This window comes from Aquila chrysaetos, chromosome 8 (genome assembly GCF_900496995.4).
Source record: "Aquila chrysaetos chrysaetos chromosome 8, bAquChr1.4, whole genome shotgun sequence".
NCBI lineage: Eukaryota > Metazoa > Chordata > Aves > Accipitriformes > Accipitridae > Aquila > Aquila chrysaetos.
The window spans coordinates 18715989-18741040 of record NC_044011.1 but is presented as its reverse complement, the minus strand read 5'-3'; the positions used below and the strand labels follow the sequence as shown (position 1 = coordinate 18741040).

The 25052-nt window shown below is 40.0% G+C and overlaps 2 protein-coding genes across 2 annotated transcripts in view; one reads left to right on the top strand and one right to left on the bottom strand.

The window, feature by feature from the left end:
* Nucleotides 1–1387: 1387 nt before the first annotated feature.
* On the bottom strand, nt 1388–12411 carry ADAT2 (adenosine deaminase tRNA specific 2). The gene is made up of 6 exons (XM_030023754.2): nt 12306–12411; nt 11947–12051; nt 4411–4561; nt 3730–3836; nt 1942–2014; nt 1388–1823 (listed from the first exon to the last, which is right to left on the bottom strand). Exons 1-6 carry the CDS (start codon nt 12357–12359, stop codon nt 1783–1785), a joined length of 531 nt encoding a protein of 176 aa, XP_029879614.1. The 5' UTR covers nt 12360–12411; the 3' UTR covers nt 1388–1782.
* A 7-nt stretch (nt 12412–12418) lies between these two features.
* PEX3 (peroxisomal biogenesis factor 3) overlaps nt 12419–25052 on the top strand; it is a 21300-nt gene continuing 8666 nt past the window's right edge. Inside the window, exons 1-3 of the mRNA XM_030023753.1 lie at nt 12419–12566; nt 20555–20686; nt 22066–22147. Of these exons, the coding sequence (XP_029879613.1) occupies nt 12494–12566; nt 20555–20686; nt 22066–22147 (287 nt within the window). The 5' untranslated portion in view covers nt 12419–12493. The remainder of the gene's footprint in view (nt 12567–20554; nt 20687–22065; nt 22148–25052) is intronic.

The following is a 25052-nucleotide window of genomic DNA, read 5'->3' as shown; positions in this document are numbered from 1 at the left end:
CGGAGAGATTTAGGTCCTGGTCCATAACAATATGGAGGCTCCAATTCCTACTGTCACTGATGTCACTGACAAGCCAGAAGTCTAACATCTTCCTTTAATTTGGACTTCAGTGACTTCTTCAAGGTATAAGAAAATTAGGGTCCAGCTGACAACTGAATGTATGAATCTGTATAGATAAATACCTATCTTAAACACCATAACCGCAGGTGTGACCGTTTCTTCCCAATAAAGCCATCACAGTCATTAAAAATGGTCTTTTCCTAAATAGCTTTTCCAGCTTAGCTGTCCGGTTCATGAGCCCTCATAGCTCTGAAGCTGATGAAATCTACCGACACAGTGGTAACTTCTTTTGTTTATGGAAAGGAACAGACTCAGAGTGCTGTAAGTAATGGTGAGGAGAACAGGATAGGTCACAGATGTCAGTTAAAAGGCTTAAGTTAAAGGGATACTATTTCTAAACTCTGAAAATAGCTATTATGGTAAAAACACTTCTTTCCTATATCACTCTGTAAATAAGTAAATACAGAAAATACAAATTCTAAGCTACTAGGAGCAATAGTGACAAAGTAATGTTTTTAATGCTCTTTTAAAAAACACTTTTGAAAGTATTTATTTGAAATATCTAAAAGGTTTAATTGTATTCAGTTTTTATAGTCACAGAATTCTAACCACTTACATTAAAAAAAAGTTAGGGCATTTCTCAAATTTCTGAATATCAGCTGAATAAACTACAAACAGTTTCATGCTTAAGAGAAGTATCCACTAAGAGATATATAATCAAGATTGAACTGTACTTCTTTGTATTCGTAATTCATTAGTGGAACTGTAAGGCCCTCTTCTGGATTATAAATTACTGCACGGCCAAGTAAAGTACATGGAAATGACAAAGCCAACCAACACTACAAAAAGGTAAGTATCTCAAAGCATATTTTGTTCATACTATTACCAATTTAATTTCCTGGTTTTCATGTGTATCTGCCCATCTCAGTTACTATAATTTAGTACCCGAGAACAACTTCTTAGCAGATTCTTAATAATAAAGCATTTCTTATGCTAATATTCACCAGACGAGTGGACAGTCTAGATAGAGTTGTGGAGAGTTTCTCCACAACTTTGTATGAAGATGCTGTGCAGCCAAGTGATGCTTGCTTACGCTTATTAAGTAACAGTATATACAAACTGAGACATGTGATTCTGCATATATACCTGTCTACATATGTATGGGACTTTCAGAAGATGTCTGAAAATTTGGCTTATGGTAGAGGGGGTGTAAAAAACAATGAATAACCGTTACAATGATCTTATCTAAAGTCTTCAAGGGCTGTACAATTCCTTATATGCCTTTTGATTAAATATACACACAAGGACTGTGAAGGTCTTACAAATGTAACTTTCCAAGAGATTTACTTACTTGCCTAAGCAAACATTTACTATTGAAAACCAAGATGCTTCTCCACAGACAGAAGGAAAGAAAATATTCTAGAACGTGCTGTACAGAATGGCAGAATTTTAATGGATCCATCTGGCTGTAAACAACTGAACTTGAACCATAAATTTTCCTCTTTCTAAAAACAGCCACTTATTCTTCTGTTTGGTCATGTATGATAACAAGAAAACACATACGTAGAAACGCAGGAACAGGTAGTGAGTATCCTATTAGTAAAAACTCTGTACAGAACATTAGACATAGTTTAATTGTACTGTACATTTTAAAAAAGAAGGACGCTGAAGAAATCTTCACGTCTCATTTTTGGTAAGTTTCTATCTCCCATCAGCATAGGGCTAATTACGATGGTCTTTCTTCCGTACTTTTGATTTTGGTGCTGCCAAGAAGAAACAGAAAGGGAGAAAAACCATCAGAAGTTAATTACAGTAATACCAGTGCCAGCATTCTTTTAAATCAGGTTGGGATCAAAATGGATCCATTAATGTGAAACCTACCATTGGGATTTTCTTGTCTGTAGAAAGCTTTTAACATTTCCACTGCTTCTTCGGCACGATAGCCAGAAATGCACTGTTCAAATTAGAATAATGTTCATGAGCGCATCTGAGAATAACATATTCCATGCTTCACAATAATGCCTGAAGTACAGAGTAAATGTAAACTGTACTGTCTGTTTAGAGGTCAGAAAATCTCCCTTTTCAGGTTGAATACCTAATACAGTTGAAAAATACTGTGTTAAGGCTTAGTAGAGTAAATGATTTCCCTAATAACTTAAAGTAAGGCAAAACAAACTTTCTTAGTAACTTTGGTAAAAATTTTATGCAATCCCCAATTTCTTTCTTATTAATGTGTTTCCAACTTACTTCATATACCCCTCAAGCACTTGGAAATGTAAAAGAGACATACACCTAGGTATTTGTAGATAAGATTCCTACAAGAAAACATTGGTCCACACGCCTGTTCTTTATTCCTGACAGTCACCTCTCAGACCTTTTTGGTCCTTCTAAAATATTTTTCCAGGCCATGAACATAATGACAAAGCGTTTTAAGTGTCACTAACACAAAATGAATCTCCACCCACGCTAGAAAATAATGCATCACACCTATACATCCCACTGTAGTTGCCTACAGAAACAAAAGGAAGGATTTGTAATAGCAAGAATCTTCCCCTTTCTTTCTTCTGAACATGTAGAAAAATTAAATACCACATGCCAATGTTAGTAAATGAACACTCTTCCAGTACTGACTATACAAATTAATTCAGATGCTAGTCTCAAACACCCTGAAAGAAAGATGCTTAATATGTTTACACTGGACTGCCAAACAGTATTGTCTTGGTGACTGAAATTCTTTCTGAGCCTTGAGCCTTTAGTGCTTATTTACAATGCTGAAATATATGACTTGGTTTTTTACACTCATTAAATCATAAATGTTAAGTGTGGAAAAGAACTCTTAAGAACCCTAATTCCTATCCTTGTATAAGGCAGGACCATCTACAACTACGTATAATGTAATAAATATAATGCTATAAATATTCTCTATCTATATGTATGTATAGGTATACTAGTATAATGCTGTAAAGTATCTAGATTTATGTATACTATACCTCCACTGAATGCTTGTCCAGCCTTTCTTAAATGACAAAAGATGCCTCATTCTACCCAGACGCTCTGTTCCAGTCCTTCAGTATCCTTACTGTTCAGAAAGTTTCCTGATATCTAAGCTAAAATTCCTCTGCTACTTTTGCAGTCCGTATTTATTTTGGGATTTGAACTATATGAAGTAAGTCTAAGCTAATGCATTTTACCTCATATATGGATAGACTGGGAGCAAAAATACAATCATTTCCAGTGGCTCAGCTAAAATCCAGTAACTTAGTAAGCTGCTGTTACTTGATCTTTATTGATTATGTGTTTGTACATTCTGCAGTTTAAAATAATTTCTCCCTCATCTCTTCCTACAGCATACACTTACTGTTCCAAGTATTACACATCTTCTAGATACTTTTATTCCTTACCTTGTTCCACAAATGTAATTCGTTCCTTTCCCCTTTGATGCATCCTTTTAATTATTTTAAGACTGTCATCAGGCTTTTCCTCAATTTTCTTTTCTTTAAGGACTTAAATTTTTTTTACATTATTTTCTTGTTAAGTCAGGTTTACTTGACTTTGATCATCTTTCACCTGAGTCCTCTTAAACTGATGCATAACATTCTCAAAGCATGGTAATGAAGCTAGGCACAGTACCCTAGCTAAAAAAACAAGGGAAAATATTTTATAGCTTACTTCAAATGGTTCTCCTGTGTCTACCATATCATCAGACGAGATGCTCAAAACTGAGCCACAGCCTCCAAATCGCTCATTTCGACAGCCATATATGACCCGTGGAATTTATGTGAATGAGTTAAGGTATTAAGTTAAAAGTGAAAAGCAAGCAGGAGGTACAGTAGCCCGATTTAAGTAGTCATTAAATTTCACTAAAATGTGCTTGTACTTTTCAAAGTAAATTAGTTTGCACTACAATTCCTCCCTCATAAAATCAGAACTTACTTCTGAATAATGTAGGATGTATTGCTGAAGATGCACATCCAGCCTTCCTCAGAAAAGGAGAAGCATGAATCCCAAAGCAGAGGCATACAAAGCCATAGTTTACTGATTGTTATAACATTCAAAACTGAACACTGAACTAAGATTAGCTCATTTTACATAATAACACATGTCTCTAAAATGTATTTTTACATCCCTAAGAGAAATCGTTGTTTGTCATAATTGCACCATTTCTCTTACATTCTTGAGGCTCTTACTATTTACCATCCAATAAATGGAGATGGGTGCAGAGTCTCAAACCATAAGATGGTACCCTGTTGGCTTTGCCTTACAGCATCAAACCCTTCCCTGTGGGCTCACTGCCAAAAGAGTAACGTTTTAACATATGGTTTCCCAGTATGAATAAGCATGAAAGGATACTCATCAAGCGCACGGCAGCTGCACACATGATACAAGGCTCTACAGTTACGTACAATACTGAGTGTGCAAACACTTCTGTATAATCTCTGTTGTGTTGCTTGCACCAGTCAAGGACCTGATCGATTGCCACCATTTCTGCATGTCGAGTAGCCTAGGAGATAAAAATAAACATTTTCTTGAAGTTTGCATTGATTCACAGCTTTAAGCTTCTCACTTGTACAGATACAAATGAAGTAAGATGCAATGTCATAAAATTATTCTTTCAAGTCAAAGGCAAGATGGCCTGACATCTCATTTATTAATAATGCCATTATTTTCACTTCTGTTAAAGAAGTAATGCAATGCTTTCTTGAGAAGTCTCTTTTTAGTACACCTCTTTGCTGGTTCAAGTTGCAAAAGAAATTTCACGCAGCCCAAACTGCAGAAGAAATAGTCAGCCCAAGAAAGAACACATTCAACTTCCACCTCATATGCAGCACACACAAGATCCACAAGCACAAACCAGTTTTTTCTTCTACCTGTTCCCAGGCAGAGGAGTCTGCTCAGAAGCTCTCCTTTCTCTGTCATACCAGCATAGTAAGACAAGACATGAAAGCTCTACTTGAGGCTTAAGGGACACAAAAAGCTCACTAGAACAACTGATCTAGCCCACTGTGCTTCCAAGAGCAAGAATGCAGGCTGTGTTACTTTTGCTGGAAATATTAAGAAACTGCTCCTAGCTGGTACCTTTTCCTCCCGCTGACAATGTTACTGTGCCTGCATGGAATGAATACACTGTGCATGTGCAAAAGTTTCTGGAACTGCTTGGCCTACTGTGTAGACGCAGTATTTTTGGTTTGCATCAGGTTTAATGCTGCCTGGGAATACATACATGTACAGTAAGTCCCTCAAGTAATAGGCAGGGATTGCAGTATATGCCTGATTAAAAAAAGACAGAATAATATTCATTTCTCTTTTTTTAATCCAATACAACTGAATGATGAGTATCTCAGAGGTCACAGCAATAGGTATAGCACAAACACCTGAACAGAAGAAGTGTTGACTTTAATTGCAGAGAGACAAAAACAATCAGTAATGTCCCAGTATCGCTCTGGAATGTCTGCAGCGGTGTGTTTTGCCAATCACATCACAGCAAAAATATCACAAACTATTAGTTATGAAAGGACTCTCTCTAGTTAAAGCCTGATGCTTATTTGAATTAAGGCTATTTGTTAGTATTTTCCTTCTTTTTAATCTATTCTGGAAAAAGGATGTTTTTGACAGAGGTACAAGACTAAGACTTAATCAATCCAAATTATACTTGTACCTCTGCTACATAAGTCTTTATGAGACCTGAGATAACTTCCTCTCAATACATGAACTTGGGTTAATGTTTTAGCACTGTGAAGATCTGTGCTGATAACTGTGAGATGCTCTACAATATATGACAAAAGACTCATGTGTAAGTAACTTAGTGGTAAGTTTAACACTGTTTAAAAAATGTTTTAAAACTCCTACAGAGATCTACATTGCCTATGCCTACATTAGGAAATAGTGCAGTGCAAGAGGAATGTATCTGTAGAGCAAAACAGTGCTGAGGAATCAACACCAATTCAGGGGACTTCATACTGGCCAAGCTCCAGTTTAGTCCCATGGATAGTATATTCCCAGCAACAGCTGGAGTGCATTAAGTACGCTCCCTGAGCGCATCTTTTCAGTATAGTTTCATCTGAAAGGAAGACAGTTTGACATCTCTGAGACACAAACCAAAGCATGGTAAGAAGACACAATCAAGAAATTTATTCCATGAGTGCACTTGTGATCTGAACTAACATACTAATGAACCCACTCAGAATAAGAACATGGATCTGAATCAATATGCAGACATGATTCCTCCAGACCTACTAGTGCAATGTTGCCATGAAGGTTCTGTAGTTGAATAAATGAGATCACATCAGCTGAAGTCTCAGTGCACACACGTTATGGAGACACAAAGCACAATGCCCTCCAGCAGAATGATGCCTCAGAACTACTACAGCTACCGTAACTCAAAAGTGTAAGCTGTGGCTATTCTAGTTTTGTGCCCCTCAGATCAGAAGAGACATGAATACCATATTGGCTTTTCAACTCCTGAGCATGAACTGAAAGCATATAAGCAGTAACTCTTCACTACTGGAGGAAAACATGCCTCTAACCTATGACACTGCTTTATACTGAGTACACTGAGTAGCTTTTAGGCCTCTGCTGATCTTGGAAGTACAAGTTAAGAAAAGCCATGCAGCTGCTGTAAGTCATACTGGCTTCTGTGGTAATAGAAGACAGCTACACAAAAGAGATTACACTAATATATAATATTACTCGATCCCAGTGCATCCACATCTTAAGTAATATATGCTGGTTTGGTCATCTCACCTCATGAAGACATGGGAACACCAGGACAAATTCACCACAGGGTGAGAAAGGATTATCCAAGTTACAGAACAGTACAGAGACTAACTAGACTACAGCTCTTAACTCACCAGATACAATCATTAGTTTTCCAAGTTAAGATGACTACAGCAGAGGTTTATAAAAATCAAGAAACATGTGGAAAAGCAAACAGTAAATTGTGATTTATTATTTCTCATAACAAGTGGGTACCCAATGAAATTATGGAGCAGATTTAAAACAAACAAAAGGAAGTACTCTTTCACAAAGCACATAATTAAATTGTGGAACTCATTGCCACAGGATGCTATGGAAGCCAAAAACATAAATGAGTTCAAAAAAGGTTTAGACAAATTCATGGAGGATATGTGCACAGACAGCTATCAGAAACAAAGGTCCAGATACAGTCTTGGGCTCTAGAAGTCCCTAACCTATTCACTTTCAGAAGCGGAAAGGATATGCAAGGGGAAGATTCATGCTACTCTCTTCCAGTTTCTTGAGCTCCTTCCTTAAGCACATGCTAAAGATCCCTCTTAAAAGACAAGATATGGGGGAAAAACTGACCTTTTAGGTCTGTCTTAAGATATTATTTTGTATTGAGCGATGACTAGATAGTCCTTTTTATTGACTGTGTGTAAAATTAAAGAGAAAACCAGATTATTTTCATTTTGAGTCACTGACTCAATTCATTAGCTTCTATAAACCCCTACTGTTTTTTTAAAAAACTTGCCCAATCTTATGCATTATTTTAAAGCCAAAAAACCAAAAGCAGGTCAGAGTAGCAAGGGAAAAAGAGAATTGTTAGAGAGTGGCAAATGGTGTTCCAAGGAGAAATTATTTGAAGCTGATGTCAGTGGGGAAAAAGCCTTGACAAAGCCTTAAAATAGTGCCCCAAACTGTGGCAAATGTTTTATAGACAAATAAAGATATCATCACTGCCCTGAAAAGCTTACCTTCTAAATCTTAGACTAGAACTAAGAAGTGAGAGTAAAAGGGGCCAAAGCTCAAAGTTCTATATTATCTTATGGCTTCATTAGTAATTTAAGAGGGCAAACAATACTTCAGTTATCGCGTATGGTACTTGCAAGGTGATCTGAGCAGACACATGCTACAATGACCCAACAGGAGATAACAAAGAGAAGTCTGTGTGTATCAACAAAGGACCTGAGTCAGAGAGCATTTTAGTGGGAAGCGAATGATTGCATCACACGTGGGAATAAACATGCCCAAAAAAAGGGTTCTATTTGGGAAGGGTCACATACGTTATAAGGAAGAAAACTTTCAGGTTGGTCTGAGGCAAGACTGTAAACAAGCAAGTGTGGGAGCTGCCAGAGGGAGCACAGTACTGGCACAAGCTTGTGAATGTATTGCCAGACTGTTGAAAATGAGTGTCTTACACAGACATTTGTTGCACTATTGCCCAATGAATACAAATAATGACATGCCTAACTATTTTGAAATGCTGATGCCACAGCCATGCTCCTAAAAAAATAAAACAAACACAGCTGTATATAAACTCCCTTCTTCCAACAGCAACATTTTCCAGAAGAATGTGATGATGATCAATAATTTTGCAAATAACTTCCGCAGAGTAAGCAGCAGTATCTCTGATGTTCATGTGTTCTGCTGTGGACATGCAGGGCAGAAACAAAGTATGCAGGGTGACAGGAGACAGACTGAAAAAATTAGAGAGCTTTCAGCAACTAAATCTTCTTGCCAAAATGAGCAGTTTAGGAACAGAAAGAAAGAGGGCATAAAGAAGACCCTACCTGCTCCTAACTCCAGTCAGTTAAGATCAGAGGATGCAGGGACTTACTTAAGGAAAAGACGGAATTTATTTGACACAAAGCCTAGTGGCAAGTTGATTCTTGCAAGGGCAGAACTGTAAAGAAGGACTGCAGACCTAACTGGATAAACACAGCGTTTTCTAAAAGCAGGAAGAAAGTTTTCATGGAGTAAAAAAAGCCAATATATTATAAAGCTACATTTTGGAGGTCAGATAGCAAAGGCTAAAGGAAGAATCACCAAACGTCAACCTTACAAAAAAAATTACATAAAAAGTAAAAATACCTTGAGACAAAACGTGAAAAAGGAGTTAGAACTACTACAGTGACCTTGAGATGAGGCTCAAATATAATTATAGTACTACACCAAAAGAAAATCAGTATTTTGCCTTCTCAATAAAAATGACGCAGAAAACGTGGTCAAAAGGCAGAATAAGAGTATGAAAGCACAAATTACAGTGTATGAGATACAGAATTAGGACTTTAAAATTATGAAATTTAATGCCTAGGGCATGGAAGAGAGATGAGAGGCAAAACCCCAAGTTGATAGATCATCTCCATCAGAAAAATACTAAAGAACTTGTGCATGAGGCTGCCAATCTCATAGCAATGCTTTTAATACATCAAGGGAGAGTATCACATGACTGAAACCCGTCAGAGTGAACAGAGTCACTGGAATGAAAAATAGGAAGGACATACAATCCTGACATCTACAGATCCAGGATAGTCTCAACAGCAAAACAGACAACATAACAAACTTTGAAGGTAATGTTATAAGGACTAGTCTATAAAAGGAAAATGAAACAAAATACAATGTGGATTTACTAAGACAGTTGACTTTAAATTAACCTAGTAACCTTCTTTGGACTCCTACAATGCATCTGGCACAGTGCAACATGTGAAATTATTGCCATTCTGGGGAAAACTGCATAGCACAAGAAACATAAGGTAAGCAAGCAAAGAAGAGAAGTTGCATTGCAAAGGGAAATATTTGTACAGAGGAAACTAATTAGCAAAGATGCTCAAAGATCATTTTGCTTAAATGTTTTCAGTTGTGACATTGGCATTAACTGGAGAAACACCTGCAGAAAACAGCTAACATCTTGCATGTGATGGATCGGAGTGTCACTCAAGAGGTGGATGGCCTTATAGATGGGAGTAAAAAAAAAAAAAAAAAAAAAAAAATCAAAACAACAAATGAAGAATAACAAAACAGCATGAAAGACCAAGGAAGGTCCAGAAAAGATGGGTGGACTTACTTCAGGGGAGAATGGGAAGTATTACTGTTATCAAACTAGGCACAAGAGAAAGTCCATCTGGAATAAAGTATACAGTTCTGGTTAAGTGAATTCAAGAAAGATGAATCAAAGCTGGAATGGATGTATACAAGAATTATTAGAATGAACACAGAAAGAAAGCCTATCTTCTGAGAGGAGATTAAACAGTTGGCTTGGGGAAAACAGGGAAAAATAAAAGCCAAAAGGGAATACGACTTTAATACATTCAAGCTATGTAAAATAATGGATGATGCTGGCACAAGAACAGAGAGATCTAAATGGACCATAAAAAGTTTAAAACTGGAAATCAGATGTTTTCTAGCCATCTGAGGAATGATGTTCTGGAAAAGTCCTCCAATATGAGGTGGGACGAGACATTAGTTTTAAAACAGACCTTGACAAATTTATGATGTCTATTGGAACTGCCTCAGTGGTTCAAGAGGGGTTTTTTTTTCCACGGGATTGTTCCTAAATAATGCCAGAAATCATTAGAAGAAAACTGAAAACAATTTCCTGCATTCACATTTCCCAGCAAGTGCCTCTTTCAAGCTTAGACTATATGGAGCAATTAATTATCTGATACAAAATTCAGAAGCACTGAGTACCCAGCATTTCCAATCACTATAATACAAGCATTTATAAAAATTAAGCCACAAAAGAATTGAAACTTGAGCTAAAGAGAAATTGTAAAAAGGCTTGGCTTTCAAAGATATTAACAGTTCACTGTTTCCAAAATGCAGCCGAATTTTTTAAATCAGGCTACATGGGTTTAAGTACATACCTTCAGACAACCCTGATGTTAACACTAAAAAAGTCTGAAAGCTTCCCTAATATTTTTAAGTTGATTCTGGTTTTGTTATCAGTCTCATCAGTTGTGTTCTGCCTGTTTATTAATGTGTGATTTTTTACACAGCATTAATATCTCTGGCACAATTTTCCCAGGAAGCCTCTCCTTCTCTGCAGTGTTTACACTGATTTAGCTTGAGATACCTAGCTTCTCCGTCATCTGGCTTTCTTGAGTTGTATTAGAAGTTATCTTAATACATTATTGATTGTCCTGTAGCACAAATTAGTATAATGATTCATCTTTACTGTTGCACTTTTGAGCTTCAAAGACTCATTTTCACCTTTTATTATATTTTCAGATTTGAGACATCCAATATAAATTACAGCCAGACCCTGCAATCAGATTCATCTATACAAAACTTCCAGTTGTACAAAATCCCTGTTGGCTTTAACGGGTGTCTGTCATGGTTTAACCCCAGCCAGCAACTAAGCACCATGCAGCCGCTCACTCACTTCCCCCCCCCTCCCCAAGATCTAATTTGCATGTATAAGATCTAATCTGATGGCTAAAATTGCAAGCATCAGGTCTAAAATTTACAGACAATAAGTTTTTGAAAGAACAATCCTGTCAAAGGAAGAATTTTTGTAAACTAGATATGAGATTTTGTTATCCTATATATTCTGCAACTCTCCACAACTTCCTGACTCCTTGTCTTCCCCCCTCTCTTCCCAAATGAGACTGGTAATTATTTATTCCTTTATTTGTACAGAACTTTTCCTAGAAAAGCAGCACAGTTGGACTTCCAATTTATAGTTCGTTACTTTTCAGATAACCTCATCACAGCACACGAAAATGCCAGTTTGCCAGCAACGGAAACCGTTCGTGGAGCGTCTGCGGAGAGAATTTCAAGAGGAAGGCTGCACAGGTCGCTGTTAATCCCCAGGTGCCTTTAAAGGCCCCCAGAGAGCACGCCGGTAGCCCGAACCCCCGCCAGGGAGGCCGGTCTCCAGCTCACACCGTGACTGACCTTACGACCCGCCCCGCGTTCCTCTCTGTCCCGTTCCCCCTGGCACCCGCTTGCTCCCTCTCCGCAGCCGGGCGCCGAGGTGACACTTGCCCCAAACTGCCCCTAATCTCCCCAAACCCCTCCCCGGACGGCCGGGAGGGGTGAAACGGCCGAACCGCGCGGCGGCTGCCGCCGCAGGGCGGGAGGCAACGGCGGCCTCGCCAGGCCGGGCCGGGCCGGGCCCCGCGCCCGGGGGAACCCCTCGCCCCGACTCACGTTCTTCGTCTCGTTGACCTCGTTCCTGCCCCGCCCCACGGCCTCGCCGTTGTACACCAGCAGGCAACCGACGGGAACCTCCCCCTTCTCCAGCGCCTCTTTAGCCTGCACGACAGACGGACAGACAGACAAACGCAAGGAGCAGGACAACGTTACCCGGCGGAGAGGCGCGGGCCGGGCTTTAACGAACCCCCCTTCTCCCGCCCCCTCGGCCCGCCCGCACCCGGGTTCCCTGCTCCCTTCCCCTCAAGCCTCCTCCGAGGCTGCCCCCCGCGGGAGGGCGGAGCCCGGCCGGCCGCCCGCACCCCTCCCTCACGGCCGGGGATGGGGGGGGGCGAGAGCCCCCCGCCCGCACTGACCACGTCGAGGGCCTGGTCCATCCAGGCCACCGCCTCCTCCTCCTCCTCCTCCATGGCCGGCACCGGCGCAGCGCGGGCGGTGTTTCCGGGGGGCCGGGCGGCGAGGCACCGCGGGCGGAGCCGCCGCCACCGCCCCTTCCGCCGACGCGGGGAGGCGAGGGGTGGCCGGGCCGGGCCGGGCGCGCAGGATGCTCCGGTCCCTCTGGAGTTTCCTCAAGCGGCACAAGAAGAAATGCCTCGTCCTCGGCACCTTCCTCGGCGGTGAGTGCTTGGCGGCCGGGCCGAGGGGCGGCGGGGGGGCGACAGGAGGGCTCGGTGCGGAGCCGGCCTCGGGGCCTGCCCGCTGTCGCTGAAGTGCTCGCGGTTCCCGCCGGCGAGGCCCCCTCAGAGGCGGCGGTCGGCCGCTGAGCCCGACGAGCCGCCGGTGGTCGGGCGGGTTCCCCGCTGGTAGGAAAGAAGGCTCGTCTGCCCGCCGCGCCCCTGCCGCCCGGGCCAGCCCGGCGCCGGCCGCTGGCGTGACCGGCCCGGCGGTGCCGCGGGCCCAGCTGGCCTCGTCCCTGCATGGCCGCCGCGGTGAGTTGTTGCAGGGAGCTCCGCGGTGGCGTGGAGCAGCCCTTCGCCTTGCTGGTGGCACCGGAGCGCACCCCCGGACCGCCTGCGGGAGAGCTCGGGTGGCAGGAGGACTTTTCCCTTAGGCAAGCAGGAGAATCTGCACGTCGTCCTGTCAGTCCTGAAACACAGGGATTCGAGTTGCCTGGGGGTTCTTACAGCGGGTGTTTGTGTTGGTTTGAAATAACGTTTAACCGCGCGAAGCGTGAGTGACGTTTGTGTTATTATTCTTAGGACAGAGGCTGAAAGCTTGTACTTCTAGAAGTGACTTGTGCATCGAGGGGAATTGTCAAATATAAACCGACTGCACATGCAAAACTTTACTGGAGAGGAGGATTTACAGTAATTACTCAAGCCATTCCTTCTCCCCTAAGGCTCTTGACTTAACGTGTCGGGTGGTTATGGTCTGGTAAGCTTCTCCTTTCCCTGGAGTTATTATAGGGTTATTTTTAGCCGGAACTGGATTTAAAATAACACCTTGGGTCTATCTCTGTGTTTAATAACAAAATGTACATCTGTGCAGCTGGAGATCAGATACTCTTCAAAAGGTACAGGCGTGTCTTTGCACACTCAGTCATCTAATGTACTTATATCTTATGCAAATGACACAGAATTAAATATTACAGAGTTGATAAGGAAAGTTTGTGTTTGTTCATACCCACTGGAAGTTGCCTGAACAGTTAAATATTTTGAGGGCTGCAGGGTTTTTGCAGTACGTTTTGTCTCGTATTCAGGTGAGGTCTCTTGTGAAGGTGAATTGTATATACTTGTGACTTGCCTTGATTGTTGTGTCCTCTGCATCCTTTCACCATGAATTCCTTCTGTGTTTCTCCAAAGAGTGCCAATTAATACACGATAACAGGTTAGATGATGGTTACTGAAGTACTTGTCAGTCCACTTCTCCAGTTCACCCCCTCACCTGCAGGTTTTCTGACTCTGCAAGTACAGTAGAATGTAATGTTTACCAGTTTCTGAGCCATCATGCTTACAGCCCACCATGTTAAGTAAACAGATTTACTTTAATATACCAGGCTGTAACCTGCAAGCTGTTCCCCCTCCCCTTCAACTGTCTTTGTGAGAGTGGTGGGCGGTCAAATGGGAATAGTAAAAGCATCAGTTGTCCCAGTTTCAGCTAGTAAATGTGGATCAGTGTGCAAGTGGGAAAGCAGATATTGGGGAGCTTGTGGCTCTTGGTAGTCCTCACAGCCTGAAATCCTAAATTTATTATGTCTAAACAGCCTTCTGCCAGCCTGCAAACCATCCTAATATCACTGAATTTGTAGCCTTTTCCTTATGATTGGTGCTGTTTATGTACAGTTCAGTATCACTTTCATTAAAATGCTACTGACTAGATGAAGTACACTTAAAAAAAAAAAATTGGGGACTAAAATAAAGTCATTTAAAGTACGACCAATCCAAAAAAGCCCAAGATGCTCCTCTTCTAACACGCTTTTCAACTTCTAACACGCGTTTCAACTTCTGACTGAAAATATTGAGCTGTGCTGTCATTGTCTGCAGCATGGATCAAATACCTGTTTCCTCGAGCTGTGTTATATTTGAGAACTCTGTAGAAAATTGGTATTTTGTATTCGAGACTCTGTAGTAAGTCAGGGCATCTGCAAGCAGGCGAACATCTTAGCTGCCACCAGCTGCAACTTGCACCATGTTATTTTAGGGCAGCTTGGGAGACAGAGGGATTTACTGCAGAGTGCTGCACTACAGTTGTCCAGCAGCTGAATTGCGAGTGCTTTGGCCATCTACATATTAGTTATGGATCAGATCTTAAAATAACTTCAGAAGCTATGGTAATGCCACCACCAATGAATTGGAAATCTGAGATCCACAGAGGACTGTCCTCCAAAAAATACTGCCTAATGTTGAAAGTAGAATGCAACTTTACATCACTGCTTTCACTTGAAGACAAAATATTTGGAAGTGGCTGAATGATTTAAGAAAAGCATCCAAATCTGCTGATTTAATACCAGAGACTGGAATCTGCATCTCTCTGGTGTTTGGTTGGGTTTTTTTAAGAGCTGTAGGTGCATTTCCTCAGAAGGAGGATGTAACAAGGAAAACGGGACATCACAGGGTTTAATGATTTTAAGTCTTTAACTGGCACATGGTCAGAGATTAATGTGAATATTTAATGATTCATTAGACAGTACAGAAGAGTCTCTACATTATTACTGATTCAGTGTTGTGTTACTGAAGAATTATTGCACCAAAATCTGAGTTGGTTGATGGCCTTTCCTCTGTTTACTGAGATGGATTCTTTGTGCGTTATCAGTGGCTGTCATGCTTAATGTAATTTCTGTCAATCCCAACACTGCAACAGACTTTTCTGCTTATGAAGATACAAAACTCATAAAATAAGTACTCAAATTGAGGGAAAATCAGCAGGTGTAATTTTCCCTTAACCATAGAGTGGGGTTGAAAAGACCTCAAGTTAGCAGAGACCCTGTACAAACCCATTCTTCAGAAGTCTGTTCTTTTAGCAATATAATGTAAATTGCATACTAAAAAGACTTAAATCTCTTCAAGCAAGCAAAATCTAGTGCTCTGGGATCAAACCCACTAGAAATATTTAAAGTAGAGAGAGAGCTAGCATGACAGAGCTGCAAGGACGTGTTAATGTTCACTTGTTCTTATTGCACAGGTAGATTCACTTTTTAAAGTGGTTTCTATCTCAGCGCTCAGCATTCAAGGCAGATTTCAATGGATATTACAAAATGATTCACTGTTGAAATTCTCTCACTGCAGTAGAAGAGCCAGTTCAGGGTGCACCTGCAATGTATGGTTCTGATTCAGTCGTGAATGAGTTATTGCTCAATCTCATCTGTTGCAACCTTTGGCTTGCAGAAAGAACACTTCAGCTCAGAAGTCTGTCTGCTTAGCAAAGAAAGTTGTCTTGGTTTGTGAGTGAGTGCAGGGGCGTTAAATAGCTTTTGGTGGGACTCAGTGGTGCCAAGAGAATAAGGCTTTAGTGCCACCTTATTTTAAATATGGTTTTCAACCATAATGAGACAATTGTATGTCAGTTCATGCACGGCTTGTACATAATGACAAACCACAACTTACAGAGCTGTTGATGTTCTGGAAGGATGCAGGCTTCTGTGTGTCAGCACAATTTCTACATAATAAAATTCTTAAAACTGAAAATTTTCCTGTAATTTTTTTTTCTGAGGGAAGTATGGCAGTGAGGGTAAAGGTTACAGAGGGTTGTAAAGAGGTTTACTGAAAACTTTATGCCTCCTAGTTACCTATCCCACCCTGTTGCTCATCTCTCCATCCCACCTGTGAAGAAGGGAAAGGGCTGAGAGAGAGGTAAGCCATAACTTATGTGGTGAGACATATCCTACCTGTTTGAGGCCACTGGCACGACTATGTAAGAGTCTGTAGATTTTGTAAGCTACTTCCATTACTTACATTAAAATGGGAAGAGTCTGTACAAATGCTACAGCCAAAGTGGGCTACAGACACAAATTAGAGCATATTTATCTCAGTTCACTGCTAACAGATGAATCCAAGTGTTGCTTCCACATGGTGTGGGTATTGTAGACCCTGGGTGTTCCCGGTGTTGCAGGACAGTGTCATGATTTAACCCTGGCCATCAGCTAAGCACCCCACAGCCACTCAGTCACTGCCCCTCCTCCCCCAGTGGGATGGGGGAGAGAATCGGAAGGGTAAAAGTGAGAAAACTCATGGGTTGAGATAAAAAGTTTAACAGTTTAAAAAAAAAAAGTAATAAATTGTAAGGCGTGGGGGGGTATAAATAACAGAGAAAAATAAAACCTAAGGAAGACAAGTGATGCAAGTGAAAACAATTACTCAACACCAACTGACCCATGCCCAGCCATTCCCTGAGCAGCGGCCCCCCTGCCAACCTCCCCCCTAGTTTTATTGCTGAGTGTGACATCATATGGCATGGAATATCCCTTGGGTCAGTTGGGGTCAGCTGTGCCCCCTCCCAACTACTTGTGCCCCCCCAGCCTCCTTGCTGGTGGGGTGGGGTGAGAACCAGGAAAGCCCTTGGCTCTGTGTAAGCACTGCTCAGCAGTAATGAAAACATCCCTGAGTTATCAATACTGTTTCCAGCACAAATCCAGAACACAGCCCCATACCAGCTACTATAAAGAAAATTAACTCTATCCCAGCTAAAACCAGCACAGACAGCCAATGCAAATGTAAATACATTTCACTTTGTAGATCAATTTTAAAGCAGTATGAATTGTAGTTCAACATCCTTACTGAGGTTCCTGTACCTGAAGGTTCTGGCATCAGCTGATGTAGTCCTAGTTTGTACCACTCATCTGTTTCTGAACCCTCTGAATCAGAACTGTTGGGACAGTAGTTGTTTGCATAGTTCACATTTTAATGAAAGCAGAAAAAGGTTTACATAGGAATTATCTTTTGGGCAGTCTCATTATTGCTGAATTTTCTTAATTCCTGGTTTTGTATGGAACATATGGGTAAGATTCATTGTGAAGTTCCATCTTTACAATAGTTTAGCTAATTAGACATGAGTAAAATGTTGCTGCTGCCACTTTTTGCAGACCTCCTATCCCATACTGAGAGGTAATATTGAGTTATATTAGCTATTGTTAAAAGTTGGTGTCCACTTTGCTTGTTTAAAACAAGACACTTTCAAAATGTCAATGTAGTTTCCTGCAGGTACATTAGATGATTTGACATTATGGCAGTTCTTGGGACGTGGCTTTCTCTGGTCCTGCTTCAAACTCCAAGTGACAGTGGTTTTGTGTGATGTATTCTGGACTTCTTAGCTGTGTTATTTTCAAGTCTTCTGAATTAATGCTATATGTATCAATATAGATACACGTGGTTGTTCTAAAGTAAAATGTGCACACATGCAGGCCAGTTCCCAGGCTGGCAGCTCCTTGAAATATCCCATAAGCCAGAGACTCGCAGAGGCTCTGCTGCTGTGTTCAGGCATGAGTGACTAGTGGGCAGAAGTTCATTGTCACAAATGAGACTTGAATTTCCCAAGTGAGGTGCTGTGTCCTCCAGGTGACTTAGAGGCACTTAAAAGCCATGGAGTTAGTAACAGAGGCAGTCTGTTGCCGACATCCAAACTTTTCTGTTGTTTGTTGGTTTTGCTTAAGCTGTGTGGATGGTGTAACTTTTACCTTGGTTAACTTCTAATGCGTTGCATTCCCAAAGATGAGGATGATACCGGAGTAAATAACATATGTTAGTGATGGGTCAAAGTTACGGCTTAGTTCAGGGCAGGGGGGAGAAGTAAGACTACTACTAGCTGGTGTTGCATCATTTTAGACGAGTGTTTTTTCTTGTAACTCCTTGTTAAACCTGGATGACTGCTACTGCAACTCTGGACACTCATGAGGCACAGCAGTTTTTAGTACAGAGTAATCACACAGCTTTAATAATTGAGTACTAAGCAATTAGCTGTCTCAATCTTAAAGGTGTGCTGCTCCAGCATATCACTCAAGGGCATGCACATGATTCTTCTTTAATTGTTTGCATGTCTGCCTGTGTACGTTCAGGAAGAGTCTTTTTTTATACTTACAACTTTTCTGCCACAAGACCTGGAGTTAAAGGATTTACTTTGGGGGGGAAAAATAAACAAAAGTAGTCATGTGGACAAATGAGTGTGTGAATGTAATGTGAAAAATGTGGTGGGATAAAATGGTTGGAAAAATATTGTGTTCAAAAATTATTTGCTAATACTGTAAAAAAATTGTTCCTGTTTCAGTATGTTAGCTGAAAAAAAAAAAAAAAATCAGTACCCTGACAGTTGCATTCTAAATAGATATACTTGGCAGGAATTGATAATTTTTTAGAGAAAAATAATATAATTGTTACTCATGAAGTCTCATTTTGTTTAACAATTTAGTGGTAAAATTGATTTTTATGTATATGGAACCATAATATTAAAGTTTGCATCTAATGGGTGAATCTTCCACATGGCAAATGGTCAGTCTGCCTAAAGGCTGAAGTAAGAGAGAGTGACATCCACATTTTTATGTTATGAGGCTTTTGGGAAATAAATGGAAGTGACTGTGGTTGTTCGAAACTGGTCTGGCTTGTAGTTGCCTGTTAGGAAACATAATGCCAATACGAATAGCTGGGGGTTTTTGCAACCATTAATATTGGGGCACAAAGTTGACAAGCCTTTTGAAATACTGATGATAGTTTTGGAGAACGTATTGAAAGGTTTTAATGACCTAAAAAATGTAGCTGAATTCAAAATCTTGGGGAGTTTGGTTTTGTTGGGGTTTTTTGGTTGGTTGGTTTGTTTTCTAGTTTTTGTGGATCAGGCTTATAAAAATAGTTCTAAAACTTCCAGCATTCAGCAGCTGTTAAATGCCTCATTAATTCAGATATTAACTTCAAAATGTGAAAATCGAACTTTGAAGAAAATGTTGTGGCTCTGTGTTTATGACTTCTGAAAGTGCTTGGTGGAAAAACATAAAGACTTGATATTCAGATTTCTTCTTTGTACCGTTACTGACTTGAGAGTCAGAGCTGACACTCTGTAGAGGAGTTTCAGTACTTAGGGGATTGCTCCCCAGTGGACAGAAGATGATCAACTTGTACAGTAGTCTTTTCTGCTTGGGTTTGTTCCTCCCTTCTCTCTCTCTCCCCCTGCCCCAATTCTTTCATAAGAGAACATGGGAAGAGCTTGTTATGCACCTAAATAGGTAACTGCTGCGACCAGCGCATACAGGAGGCAGCAAATGAACTTGATACACAGGAGGTGTTATAAGAAGCCCCAGGTGGAGGGGGAGAAATTCATGCAAAGCAGCTTGCAGTGGGCAAAGGTGCTGAGGGTAAGTCTAGAAGATGTAGTGGTATCTTGAGGAATGGCTTAGAAAGGAGGACAGAGATGAGGAAAGAAGAGGGCTGCGGGCAGCCTGGAGAGACCTCTGAACCCCTGGTGGTGTGGGAAGAGCTGTTGGGGGCAACTTCCAAGGGATGTATGTTGGGAGAGGAGGAAATGTAGAGCAAAAATTTTTGGTGGGGTCTTTGTGGAAATGGAGATTCATAGTGAGGGTGATGAGGGATGATCAGATCCTCAAGGGTAGAAGGGTGGGGCTGGAGGGTAGGAACCAGGCATGGTAAGAAATAAGAGGGCCACAGTCAGGTGTCCCTGAAGCTAAGGTTCTTCCTACGGAAGTTTCAGGACCAAACGAAGGAAGTGTTGGTCTGTAACGTTTTTCTCTTAGGTGATTTTTAAGACTTGAGTTTTACCTCTAACTTCTGCTAATTTTAGAAAGCTATCTTTAAAAAATTTTAAATTTTCATCCATCTCCAGACCTATGCATTTCGGTTTATTTTCTCTATTCTTTGGTTTTGTTACTTTACATTTTTTCTCTTCCTAATATTTGATTCAGTCTCTTCAGTACTAGTTGTTTATGTTGCAGTAGTACCAAAAATGCTTTCTTTGAAAAGCAAGATAACTCTTCTCAGGAAAGTTTCTTATACTGATTCTGAAAATATTATTTCTGGGTATTACTTTGTCAATCAGTATTAAAATACTCAAGACCCACATATCCCCCAAAACCCACTATGCACCCTTATGGTTTAAAATCCAAGAAAGGGACTGAAGGGGCCTTCCTCACACTTCTAAAGCAGCCTGTATTATGAAAATCTCTCTGTAGGAGTCTATTTACTGGGAAAATATGGGCAGAAGAAAATCAGAGAAATCCAAGAACGAGAAGCAGCTGAATACATTGCCCAAGCACGAAGGCAGTATCATTTTGAAAGTAATCAGAGGACGTGCAATATGACAGGTAAGATAAGGAAATAGCTACTGTTCTTGATAGGTGGAATTATTTGGGGATTTATACTACTTATTGACAGGATGGAAGACAAATAAGAAATGTGGGTGAATTCAAAATCTTAATTAAATACTAATGCATAAATAGAGTAATTTTGCATAGTAAAAACAGAATCTGAAGAACAGAGGTTTGAGGCATTTCTAGGGGTCATCTGAACCCTTATCCATTTATATGCATACAAATATACATGCAGGTTACAATTTTTTGTCACTTCAAGACCCTTTGTGTATTGCCCTAAACTGCGTGTGGTATTGAGGTGTGAAACAGCACCCAGATTCAAACACTACTGAATTTACAGCAGGATTATTTTATTCGTTACAGCACATTGTTAGTAAGCTACAGAGAGAGCTTGGTGGGTAATTTTTATTTACAAATAAGAAGCATGTCAGCCCATTAGTTCCCTACATTTTAACAGTTAAAAGGTGCCTGACTAGCTGGGAGCAAAAAGTGACAGTATTTATATTATAGCACTGGTGTTTGGATTTTTGGAGAGGAGATGGTGGAGTAGAGTTTAACAAAATCCTTGTCATTCTTGTAAATACAGGCCATTCAAAACTACTTCTACAAAACAAATTGGGCAGCATTTTCTTTTCCTGTTGAAATTTGTAATGGCTTCTTGGGTGGCTGCAAATGCTTTCTGTGCACCTTGTTTACCCTGACCAATTGGTGTTTCATTTTCATCTTTTCCATTTTGTAGTGCTGGGATTGATTTTACTGCAAGGACTAAGTTTTTCTTTGCCCTTCTTTGTGCGAAGTACCTTCTGTCTGGCAGCATGCATTCTTGTCAAGATTTTTCGTACTTTGTTCTTAGTATTTATTATGTTCTGGGCATGCTTTTTTTCCATTTTGTGTTCCCATCATATAACCGCAGATCTGACATTGAATATTCTGAAAGTATTTTTTTCACCACCAGCTTTCTTTTGTTTAAAACGTGCCTTTCTCTGGTTCTCTTGTTGGATAAAGCCAAACCTCAGATCTTTTTCTTCTCATTTGGAGAAATGCACAGTGTAGATTTTCACCAGGTTTTCTTCTGGGGAATTGAAGGCATGTATATGCAAATAATGCAGGATGTGATCTGCAGCTAGAGCCAACAAAGACATGTAGCCACATAAGGGCAGCATTGTGCCCAAGCTGGTAAGAGATAAGCAAGTAATTGCACTTCTCTGAGTACTCCCAGGGTTTCCTATTTTGCTTGTCCTCCCAGCTTTGCCTGTTGAGCAACAGGATTTACATTGTATAGCAGCTACTGAGCGAGAACTGGGGATAGGTTTATGATGATTTTTTTTTATGTTGACAGGTTTTTTCCTTTTTTTTTTTTCTTTTAATAACAGTGCTGTCAATGCTCCCAACATTGAGGGATGCCTTAATGCATCAATTAAATTCTGAGAGTCTCACGTCTCTTCTTAAAAATAGGTAAGACTGCTTTGTTAATTGTGTTAAATATCGCTTGTTTTGGTCACAAGATAAGTTTTTTTTCAAATTATATATTTATAATGTAGAGAGCATGCAGGATTTTGTTTCTGTGTCCCATTGAGTCACTGGTCTTAAAGTATTTTGAAATCACTATGTAAATATTTTGTGTCATGTTAGATGTATTTTGATAGGTATGGCTCGCATTTTCCAAACATTACAAGAAATAATACTTCCTATAAGATGCTTCAGTGAGAGCCATGGTTTTTGTTGAAGTGCTTACAAGATGGGCAGGTAAAGTACTTAAGAGGATCTAGTCCTCTCTTAAACAGGACAGAGTATTTTGACTGAGTTGTCAATGTTGTGTTTGTAAAAATGTTTATGTAATCTTATAAAGGTCAGATGTCAATAGTAGTGGAAAGTATCCAAGATGAGATTGCAAATGGATGTAAGCTGTGAGAAGTGTGTGTTTGTTGTTTGGTTGGTTTTTTTTCTTTTTTGAAGTAGAGCAGATAGGGGAATGTCATACATTAAGAGGAATGCTTCCCTGTCAGAAAACACCTTTGGTTTCATTATAACTGCAGGAACAAATAGCATATTTTCAAATACATAAAGTGTATAACAGCATGCCTTAAACGTAGAGTAAGCTGCTTGGCATTTGGCACGGAGTAAGTGTTATGTAGGCAGTTAACACAGCATTTCTGACTCACTCTAGACTGCCTTTCTAGTTTACCTCCCACTAGCTTATTTGTGTAGCTGTAACTTCAGCTGTCCAGCATCTAATAGATTACCTATCCAGTCATTGTCTTTTCTCAGTCAAAAAACTCCCACAAGGCAACAGAATGTGATATTTAAAGTGAGAATTACCACCTGAACTATGTTTTTGTAATAGATTATCTGAGAATTTCCAATTGTAATTGAATATTATTTACACCAAACCACAAGAAATTAGGAAAAGTTAATTTTAATGGAATACTTAATATATTTGTCAATTTTACTCAATGAAAAATTAATCTGAACGAACAAGAGATCTTGTGGATCACCAGATTTGTCTTCTGGACTGTGCAGCAAAATAGTCTACAAAGGCCTGTAATCCTTTGTTCAATGGTGAAGACATGTAATGCCTTAGTTTGTTCTCCGTAGCGTGCATTCTTTTATCAAAATACATCTGGTGTCTCTAACTTGTTTGACTAGTTGAAACAGTTTACGGGTACAGTAACATACTTCTGAATTCCAGTAATGCCAGTGAAAATAGAGATGAGACTTTTCGATATTATTGTTAGGGATTTCTGAAAACAAGTGTTTTTTAAAAGGCTGGTTACATGCAATATCCTGTAAGCATGGATGTCCATTTAGAGTGTATCTTACAGTGGAGTTTGTGTCTTAATGTTTCCTTTTTTGACTTATGCTGAGGAAGTTTTATCTAGATGCTTGAAATTTTTTAACTGAAAAGGCAGAGGAGGGGTTGGGAAGGCACAGATCATAGAATCAGCCATCAGAGCTCATTCCACGTTGAAGTGATTCTTTAAAGCAGCTCTGCATTCTTGTGCTACACATGGAGGTATAGATTTGTTTTCTTTCCACTTAAATTTGAGAAGATGAATCAAATGGCTCTGGACCTTTGAGTGCTGTTGTTGTTGAATATACAAAAGAGTACATGTGGAGATTTACCTTTCTTAATGTCCCTGAAGATGTGTTCTTTTTCTCACATAATCTATGTTATGGCTTAACATGTTACAGATCTATGTTGTCATATGTTACAGATCATGTTATGGCTTAGGTAAGCTCCTTTAACTTAAATTTAAGGGAGTGAATGGATTTTAAAGCCTTTTTACATTGTTTTAGTAATTTGGGGTGGCCAGTGGTAGGCTGGGGGTGTAAGCAGGCTGAAGTCTTCAGTCCTTCAGAGAAACTTTTAAAGAGGGAGTGGCACACAAGACCACAGATGTTCTTGCTCCAACTGTCCTCCTCTTTTCAAAGCAATGTGATTGAATGAGATGAGGTGAAGTACCTCCTGCTGTAGCCTTGCAGATGTTGCGTATCTCCCACCTATTCAGCACTTAGTTTTATTCCAGACCTCTGTTTCTTTGTTTGCATTGCTTTTTGCTTCCATAGCAGGTAATGGTTTTCCAAATAAATGTGAAATAAAAGATGAGTTTTGAGTAGCAGCTGAGTCTTAGTAAATTGCAGCAGATGAAGACTGAAAAATCGATTTCCACTGCTAGGCTTAATACTTGCAGACTTAAACTGTTACCTGGCTGTTGCCTTACGTTGTGAGGAGAAACTTTGTAAGCATGAGCTCTAGAAAATGTTTTGACATAATAGGTGCAAATGTAGTTGGCTGACATTGATGTATTGGCTTCCCTTTCTCTCTTCAGTTGGCATGGAAAACTTAGCACTTATAAGTAACAAATGTGGTTTTGAGTCCTGTTAATGTGTTTTATCTATAGAAATATTACTGTATTTTTTTAACAGTCTTTCCTTTGTTTTGCTTTAGAATAGCTTTTAAAACTGTTGACTTAGCTTCCAAAAAAAGAAGTATGTAAACTGTTTTTGTGTGTGCCATGGCTCCTTGTATCTCTTCCAGCTATCCTTTCTTTGATCTGTCTCTTTACTTTTTGGAGTTGTAGACTTAATAGTTTATTACATCAGTTCATTTGCATTATTTGATCGCACTGAGCTTAAAAATTGTTTATGTGAGTGATATAATGGTCAAACTAATGCCAAAGTGCACGTGTTGTGCCTGTAAAGAGAAATTATTTCTGGTGAAATATTTTTTATAAACTAGGCTACTGTAAAGTCTAGGTTAATCTGAACTATCTGCCCGAAATATTTAAGTGTTAATTCTGATCCTAAGAAATTACCAAATGTTTCTCTAAGTGACTTTCACAATATATTTCTTCCATGA